Below are 9,696 nucleotides of genomic sequence, written 5' to 3' on the forward strand. Positions count from 1 at the left end.
TGTGCTATGTATTCTTTCTGTCATTAAAATTTATAATAAGTCAGGGGACCTGGGAGGCTCAGTCGGTTGAGCATCCGACTACCGCTCAGGTCATGGTCTTGCAGTTCCTGAGTTGGAGGCCCACGTCTGGCTGGCTGCTGTCAATCTGTCAGCACAGAGCCCGCTTTGGACCCTCCGTCTCCCTCTCTCTGCCCCTCCCCCACTTATGCTCTCTCCAAAATAAATTAATATAAAAAAATAAATAAAAATGAACTTTATAATAAATAGTATGTATTCATGTGTATGAATATATATTTTTTTCCTGTGGGGAAATAACTGGTCATTAAACATTTACCAGCATTTTCCTGAAGTTACAGCATTTCATGATAGGAAGGGTTAATATTCTTAAGATGCCTGCTGTCTCTCTTTCCCATCTGAGGACACAGTGGAAGGCGGCAGTCTGCAAGCCAGGAAGAGGATCTCACCAGAACCCGATCATGCTGGTACTCTGATCTCAAACTTCTGGCCTCCAGAACTGTGAGGAAATAAATTTTTTGTTGTTTGAGGGTGGAAAACAATCTGCTTGCCCCAAATCAATCTGTAGATTCAATGCAATTTTGAACAGAACTGACAGGAATTTTTCCATGGATCTATAATAAGGTGGTTCTAAAATGTATATAAAAAAGGAAAGAGCCAGGGATAGCCAGGATATTTCTGAAGAATAGCAGGGACTTGGGAATAGAGACATGGGGAGACATCAGGGCTTATTATAAAGTTTCAGAAAAAGAGGGGTGCCTCGCTGTCTCCGTCGGAAGACCATGCGACTCTTGATCTCAGGATTGTGAGGTTGAGCCCCTCGTTGGGTTGTAGAGATTGCTCAAAAATAAAATCTTTGTTTTAAAAAAGAGAGGGTTCCGAAATGAATCCACATATCTATGGAACTTTGGTACTAACGGAAGCGGCAAATCAGGTCAGTGGGAAAGAGAAGGAACATCCAATAAATGGACCCACTTACTCACCAGGAAAGAGATGAAATTGGAGGCTTGTCTCACCACTATATACAGAAATCCCATTCCAGATGGATGAAGGACTTCAATTTAAAAACAAAACTTTACGGGGCGCCTGGGTGGCTCAGTCGGTTGGGCCTCCGGCTTCGGCTCAGGTCAGATCTCACGTTCATGGGTTCGAGCCCCACATCAGGCTCTGTGCTGACAGCTAGCTCAGAGCCTGAAGCCTGCTTCCGGTTCTGTGTCTCCTTCTCTCTCTGCCCCTTCCCCTCTCATGCTCTGTCTCTCTCTGTATCAAAAATAAAAAATAAGACATTAAAAAAATTTAAAAAAAACTTTACAAGATATATCTTAGGTATTTTTAGGTATTCAAATATCTTTCAGACTTCACAGTAGCAAAAGACTTCCTAAACGAGCCACAAAAGCACTGACTATATAATAAAATTTGATAATTTTAACTAAAAGTAAGAATGTTTGCCCATCAAAAGACTCAAAGGATGAATATCAAGAGTGTATGATGAATGTGTGTAACATAATAAGAAGGATACAAACAACCCAGGAAAAAAATGGGCACACATGGAAAGGAATGAAGTGACTTTAAAAAAGAAGAAAGGGGAATGTCAAAAAGACCCAGGAGAGCCAACTGAAAGAGCTCTCAGTGGCCAGAGCTGGGACAATTTGAGCAATAAAATAAATAAAGTGATACTGGATTCTAACCCAAGATATAAAATAAATATCCACAAACCCATGCTGATATAAATAAATAATTGAACAGAGAAGTAGAAAAGAAACAAATCTCCTGGGTGATTCATATATTATTCCAAATAATATATGAAATACTTGCTCCCAAGGAGCTAAACTTCAAGTACAAAGTGACTTCCTTCCAAAAAGTACAGTGTGGAGATGGGAGCAGAAAAGAATAACCTTATAGTGGAGACACCTGACAAACATTACCTCGGCCAGGTGCTCAAGGTCAACATCAAACAGTGCTAAGTCATGCTGATAATATTATACTCTTGATAAGATATGATGAGGAACTCTGTAATCCCCACCTACACCCCCCCAAACCGATAACCCTAGTCCAGTAATGAGAAAAACAGCAGACAAATTCCATTGAGGGGACACCCCACAAAACACCTGATCAGTATTCCTCAAAATTGTCAAAGTCATCAAAAACAAGAAAAGTCTGAGACACTGTCACAGCCCAGATTTGCCTAAGGACACTTGAGGGTTAGATGCAATGTATTATCTTCCCTGGAACAGAAAAAGGACAGCAGGTAAAAATTAAGGAAATCTGAATAAAGTAGGAACGTCACTTGTTTTCACTTTTTAATGAGCATGAGATAGGCATTTTTCAGAAAAAGAAACACATGGCAATAAACATATGAAGAGATGCTTCATACCATCAGTGATCAAGAAAATGCAAATCAAAGTCACAGCGAGATATTATTTTGCACCCATTTCATTGGCAGAAATTTAAAAATCTAATGTTCCAAAAAAGGATGTGCATCATAGGTTCTATTATGCCCCCGTAGGTCCTTGTGAGCACTTGGCCCGCAGAGGGAGATGAAGACCAATGTTGGGTTTTGAGCAGAAGACCCCTCTGGCTGCTGGGCTGAGTATAGACCACAGGGGGTCAAGGCAGATGTAGGGACACCAGGTAGGAGACCAGGGTGAGAGCAGATGGCAGCTGGGACCGGCGGGGCTGCCGTGGAGGTGGTGGCCAGAGGTGGAAGTCTTCTTGATGCCATACTGCCCTCTACCACCCTATGTTGAATTGATTTGTGCACTTGACTCTGCCCACATAACTCCAGTGGGCTGAAGACCCCTAGAAGGCAAAGGCTGTCTAGTTCATTATTACTAATCGGTCCTTGTCACTGGTCCAGCGCAGCAGAAGTACCCAGGAATGAGTAAGTGAACAATGACAGTCATTGTTTCTTTGTTCCTTAACCCTCTATGGCTCCCTTCTATCTGGGAAATGATTGAACAAGCCTCTTTTTCCCAAGTCTTTTCTTGCACTGTCCCCTCCTCCAGAAGAGGCAAGGCCCAACACTGAGGTGGGCATACTGCAAGGGAAGTCAGCAGTGTTAAGGGCATACGTGCCCTCTTTGGGCACTTTCCCTCTGAGGGAGCTTGCCTTGGGGATTTTCCTTGTTTTTGCATCTGTACCAGGGACCCAGTACCATGTGGCCCGTAGGGATATGAGGAGGCTCATCTGACTGGTACAAACTATGGATCTCTGCCAACAAAGTAATTTTCCCAGGCCTGAGAGTGGCAGGCCCCAAGGGCAGGAAATGCCTACGTGCCCAGAAAATAACCTCACCCATGGGTGTGCCTTACAGGCCCCGGGCAAGAAGGAATGTGGTCCAGGGTGGGAGGTGATAGCCAGGTCTCTGGACTTGTTCTGCTTTCAGAGTCTCAGGCTCTGGGGGGTCTGATGAGGCCAATTTGGGGCACAATGAGTGGTCCTATGATGCCCCCTTGGTCCACCAACTCCTCAATGGAATTAAGCTAGGCGTCATTTGCTGGAATGGTAAAAAGTGGGTAGGGGTGTGGGGCATTGTGGGACCAGGCTTGGAAAGAGGGCAGGAGCCCAGGAAATGCCATAGTCTTGGGACACAGGATCCACAGGGGTGGTCCTAGGGCCCAAAGAATCTGGTCAGGCATGTGCCTGTGAGGAATGTCCTCAGAATTCATTCTAGTCCATGTTCGAGTTCCAAAATGGAGCATCGGATTGGTTGAGGCTGGTTGGGGAACAACGGTCTGAACTTTTACCTTTTTTAGTTAGACTCCTGGATCTCCCCTCCATCCAAGGCTGGGAACAATGTGGGCGGAGGGGGTTCACCAGAAGGAAGTTAGAGAATGCATCCCAGACAGCTAAACTTGACCCATGTCCATCACAAGCCTGAATGTCCCCCTAGAGAGTCCCTTTTCTGGGTGAAGCATTGCCTTCTCTTTCTTTTTTTTTTTTTATGTTTTATTTATTTTTGATACAGAGAGAGACAGAGCATGAGAGGGGGAGGGGCAGAGAGAGAAGGAGACACAGAACCGGAAGCAGGCTCCAGGCTCTGAGCTAGCTGTCAGCACAGAGCCCGACGCGGGGCTGGAACCCACGAACGTGAGATCTGACCTGAGCCCAAGTCGGAGGTTTAACCGACTGAGCCACCCAGGCGCCCCTGCCTTCTCTTTCTGAAGGACAATGTGAGTAGGCCGAAGCCTCCCAGCTGGGGTGATCCTAGATCGCTGAATGACTTGTCGGCAGAGGGTGTAGCTTAGCTTTCCCGTGGGTGGGCATCGGAGGTGTCTTGGAGACAGAGCAGGGGTTTATATATGGCGATAGCCCTACCCCCAGCAATGGCAATGATGTGCCAGGCAGGCCAGAGTGGCTGGTCATGAGGCCCAGATGCCATCCCTCAGTTTGCTAGGCAACCTCTGGAATCCTCTGGGGACTAGCTCACTGAGCCTTTCACATCACCCAGGCTTCAGGGATGACACCGGCTCTCCAGCCTTGCCTCAGCCTCCTCCCTTGAGGGCTCAAGAATCACCGAGTCTGTGCAGGCAAAGGCAGAGGCCAGGAGGGATCTCCGACTCCTGAGAAATGCCCACTGTTGGCTGCGATCCAGAAACCAGCCAACCTTAACAACATGCCCCAACCTCCCCATCGCTGCCAGATAGAAGAGTCTATTAAGTGTCCACTCTTGACTTTGACTCCCTGGTCATGATCTCACAGTTAGTGAATTCGAGCCCCGCTTTGGTCTCTGCCCTATCAGAGGAAATAAAGGGCCAGGAAGGATCCAGGTATAGTGGTAGGATGTGGGGGAAGGTGGGGGGCAAGCTCAGTTGACCTCATGGCTTTGACCCCCCGGGGGGGGGGCAGTGTGTGTAGAGGTGGATGTGGTTGGGCCTTCAGCCAGCCAGGAGTGGCCTCAGGAATCACTCTGAAAGGGTGGTTCTGATGGGTTTTGTGATGCCATAGGTGGGCCAGTGACAGTTTCACAGAGACATAGGTGTGTGATTCAGTTTCTCCTCCACCCTTCTCCCCATGGGCCCTGAGCAAACTTGCTGGGCAGCACTTGCAGACAGGCCTTCTGAGAGACCTCCAATGTCCCACCATGCCTCCTCCCCATTACTGGCCTTCTGCTGTCATCCCTGTCCCCCTCCCTCCCTCTAGTCCCTGAGCTGGATTCATCCTTAGATTAGTGAGATTCTTCTAGGGTGCAAGGAAGAGAGGCAGCATGTGTTTACGGGAACCCCTCATTTGCAAGGTGTGCCGAGTATTTCCCAGATCCACTGTCCCTCTCCCCGCTCCATGAGCCAGGTAGAGGGTGGAACCCCAGGGCCTCTGGCTGGGGAGGGCCGGAGGTCACAGAATGTATTCCCCAGGCTCCCTTGCAAGGTTGGAGGCCACCTGAAGGTCACAGCTCTTATTGGAGCATTCTCTCCTACAGCGACTCCTTGGTAAAGAAAAAAAAAAAAAAGGAAAAAAAATCCCCTTAGTAAACTCTCCTGAATGGCTCCTCACTGGTTTCCTGCCTGGGTCAGTCGGGGGCATCTGCAGGGAATCCAAGGTGAGCAGATAGGCCTCTTCCCCATCCCCAGCCAGCCGGACTTCCTGGGACTTTGGGTCTTGGGCATGAGGCGGAGAGCTTAGTGGGCAGTCTAGAATTCATTTGCCAGAGCTGTGGCTAGTGGCAGTGATGGGGGTGTCCGCGGGCAGCAGAAGTGGAGGTGACCGCTATGCCAATGGCCGCCTCCGGGACACGATCTGCTGTTGGACACCCCCACCCGATCCCACGGCTCCTGCCCATTTTCTGGGCTTCGTTCTCCACCCTCCCTGTCAGTTCCACCATCCCCTATACCCTTTAAAGAATTTTTTTTTTTTTACCTAATTTGGCTGGAGTCCTTTTTTGTTTCAGTCATTCAACCAGCCCTCACTGCTGCGGGGTTTGCTTTCAGAGGGAAGTGAGGGTCCCTGGGACTCCTCCAGGCAGGTGCTCAGCTCTCCGAGTCACTGTAAGACTGAGAGGGGCAGCAGTGCTCACAGAAAACAAGTCTGTAGCTTGTCCAATCATCCTCATGGCTACTGTTTGGGTGCATTCTTATTGCCCCCATGGTGTAGGTCCAGTTACAGCAAGAGTTCCAGTTACCTTTTGTTCCTGCCACCTGGAAACTACGCTCCTCAGGGGAGAGGATCTGATTGGCTCATCCAATACTAAGCATCTATGTGGGTCATGCCAGCCTCCTCCCTTTCCAGGAAGAGTTAACCCCTACTCATCTAGCCTACTCACCAGTTCTCCAATCAGTTCTGGCCAAAAGGTGACCATGAGAATGAATAAATGAATGAATGAATGAATAAATGAATGAATGAATGAATAGGGTTTTCTCTTGGCCTCCTGATCAGATTCAATCACACCCCCCTCTGTCTAAGCTTATCTCACACTTGGCCTGTCCTATAGTCTTCTCTGCCTTCTCCTAAAGGCAGATACATTCAGACTCTGTGTCACTCTCTCCCCCCAGTTCAGCAGCTGTGTCTAGAAATGATAAATAAAAGCTCCCTGAATTCAACAGTGACTTGAATAAACTTTCTTCCAACTTTGCAAAGGAATTGGGTCTTATTTATATATTATCTTCCTCAGTGCCCAGCACAGTGGTTTACATATAGCAGAGGTCCAATAAGTGCTCTTTGAATCCAGGAGAGAGCATTTATGGATCCTCCTACCGATTGTCAGATAGGAAGCCTGGCCCAGAAGGAAGTAACCTTACTGAGCACCTATTTTGTGCCAGGGTCTATGCTAGCCTCATTTAACCTCACAACAAACCTATGAGTACGCACTTTTACTGCCCCCACTTTACAGATGAGAAATATAAGGGGCGCCTGGGTGGCTCAGTTGGTTAAGCGTCTGGCTTTGGGTCAGGTCAGATCTCACGGTTCATGGGTTCAAGCCCCGTGTCAGGCTCTGTGCTGACAGCTAGCTCAGAGCCTGGAGCCTGTCCCCGATTCTGTATCTCCCTCTCTCTCTGACCCTCCCCTGCTCACACTGTCTCTCTCTGTCTCTCAAAAATAAATAAAAAGCATTATAAAAAATTTAAAAAATTAAAAAAAAAAAGAGAGAAATATAAGGCACAAACAGACCACACAACTTACCTAAATAGTAGAGCTGTGGTCCTAGCCAGACAATCTGGCCCCAGAGCAGCCATGTTTAACTGCTTTACCAGTTAGTCAAGGTATTAACTGCTGGAATTAAATTAACCATTCTGATGCAATCATATCCATTTTTTTTAATTGTAAATTAATTTCTTCAACTGCCACCGTAATGACCATGCCCCACCCATCCCTTGGGAGGATGGACGGGACTCAGGGATGAATCGAGGAAGCCACCTCACCCAGGACTTAAAAAGTAAAAAGCTGCAGGCTAATGGTTGTGTTTGTCAGGTCGAATGAAAACATTCTGTACCCTTCCATGGAGAGGATTGGCAGCTGTGTGAAAGGCAGTTGTGAAATAACTGGGTACATTTGTGAGGCAGCCGGACTTCCGGAGCAAACACGGCAATAGCACACCACGCTCCTGTCCAAGAGCCACGGGGTCTGTGCCAGGCTCTCACTAGGGCACAGCAGCGAGGACCCCAGCCCATCCACACTGGGGTGGTGTTTCTGTAGTCCCCAAGGGGGCTGGCCACCCTTTCAGCCTGATTTGGTCTCTATGAAAACACTTGCCAAGTCCTATAGGGCAAGGCCTACCTGCTCTCCCTCCAGACTGACAGAATCCCAGTACCTCCATGTTCTCTTGGCCCCTAGGACAGGCAGCCACATGTTGGGGGAGTTATCTCAAATTCCAACTGGGGTGGAAATATTTCCTGGCAGAGGCACATTTCATTTCACTAAATGCTCTGTGTGACTGCCTCAGTGGTTACAATGTTAGGCCCTTGTTAAAATCCGGGTTTCCCAGCCCATCTTACACCTAAGAAACCAGAATGGAGGATGGGAAGAGGAAAGGCGAACCCTGGTGTGGCCCTCTTCTTCCCCTCTCCTGCCTCCAAGTGGCTCAGGGTGCAACCTGGTGGGGAGTCTGGCAGATGGAGACATGTGGTTCCAAAGTGACGTTAGAACTCTACTCACACACTCACTCAGGCATGGTGATCACACATCAGAGACTTTGTTCAAGTGGAACCTTCCGACAGGAAGGTGGCTCTCAGGGCAAGGTCTCCTCATGTGGGCTCCCCCATAGCTTGCTCAGTCACAGACATGCTTTTTCCGATTCAGAAATCCTCTCGCCCCAGCAGTCTATAAGCTCCACGATCCCTCAACCAGGAGAACCCAGTGCCTGTGTATAAACTGGACGCACCATAGGTGGCTACTGAGTGAATACAGGCAGTGACACACATACAAAGAAGGGCGGGGACACTCTAGAAGGCAGTGGAGGAAAGGTTGTCATAGCTAAGTGTCAAAAAGAAGCGCCTCGAAGGAGGTGGACCAGGCCAGACTGCAAGAAACCATGCCCTACTCCAACGTTGCTTGCCTACCACCGCACTGTCCCAAGCCAGCTCTCCTTGAACCATGTTGCATCTTCCCAACACACCACGAGACACATGGAGCCAGAGGAGTCTCAATGAATTTATTGTCATTCAAATATTTCACAGAAATAGAAATGTAGCAAACAGGTCAGGGTAATATGAAAGGTAAAAAAAAACTGCAGGTTTGTACATGTTGCTCTATTTACATCTGCAACAGGCGCTCCCCCACATCAGGCACAGCAGCTGCACTTGTCCGATGATGCCCCTTTGCAGATGCAGCCCTGGGCACACTTGGCACAGCCCACGGGGCAGCAGGAGCAGCAGCCTGGAGGAGAAGGCACAGAGGGTCAGAGCTGGCATCACCACGGACCTCCCTTCCCGACAGCAGGCCCCACACAGCTCTGCCCCCAGCCCTGCAGGAGACTGGGTCCAGGATGGCACGCTCTGTCCCTGGACAACTGGGTCCTACCCACTAGGAAGAGGCTGCCATGCCCCCATCTGACTGCAGGACAGGGCAGAATGCCTGGAGACACAGTGACAGGGCCTCCAGGGACAGTGGAGCCTCTTCCCTTGTCTCCCCACCAGGGTCCAGACCCCAGAACCAGACCATGACTTGAGGAAAGTCCTAAGAGCAAAGAGGGGGGACCCTCTCCCAGAAGCTACTAGGAGGGCCAAGAAGCTCCGGACTGTCTACAGGGGAAAGAGCTGCACCAGGTCAGAGAAACCACACGTGGTCACCAAGTTCATGAACATCAAGGGTTCAGGACACTGGAGGGTTCAGAAGCCGCATCAGGAAACAGGAGACCTAGGTCCCAGTACTGGCTCCATCCTTGACACCATTTGCTCACATCCCTGGGCCTCGGCTTCCCTGTTCTAGGAGGAGGTGAGGATTCTGCCATCTAACAGGACCTATCAGCTCAGGTTCTGAGTCAGGGCTAAGAAAAGGGATGTAGAGAAGCTGGGTCCTCTGACTGAGCCCGGCCCCCCAGGGAGAGACCCCACACTCACTCTTCTTGCAGGAGGTGCATCTGCAGTCTTTGCAGGTGCAGGAGCTGGCGCATGCGCAGGAGCCACCTGCCATGGTGGGAAAGAAGCACAGTGAGCACAAGTGCAGTGTAGGAGCCACAGCAGGGGTATCGGGAGGGGGACAAGCGTCCCCTGGGCCTCCTTGTCCCTGCCCAGCCCCGGGAGCTGCCTT

General features: G+C 49.3%; 1 protein-coding gene across 1 annotated transcript in view; it reads right to left on the reverse strand.

Annotated features, from left to right (window-relative positions):
* Nucleotides 1–8,578: 8,578 nt before the first annotated feature.
* LOC115280773 (metallothionein-1D) overlaps nucleotides 8,579–9,696 on the reverse strand; it is a 1,783-nt gene continuing 665 nt past the window's right edge. Inside the window, exons 2-3 of the mRNA XM_029925847.1 lie at nucleotides 9,507–9,572; nucleotides 8,579–8,823 (exon numbers count right to left, since the gene is read on the reverse strand). Of these exons, the coding sequence (XP_029781707.1) occupies nucleotides 8,729–8,823; nucleotides 9,507–9,572 (161 nt within the window). The 3' untranslated portion in view covers nucleotides 8,579–8,728. The remainder of the gene's footprint in view (nucleotides 8,824–9,506; nucleotides 9,573–9,696) is intronic.

Source organism: Suricata suricatta, chromosome 16 (assembly GCF_006229205.1).
Source record: "Suricata suricatta isolate VVHF042 chromosome 16, meerkat_22Aug2017_6uvM2_HiC, whole genome shotgun sequence".
In the NCBI taxonomy this organism is placed as follows: Eukaryota; Metazoa; Chordata; class Mammalia; order Carnivora; family Herpestidae; genus Suricata; species Suricata suricatta.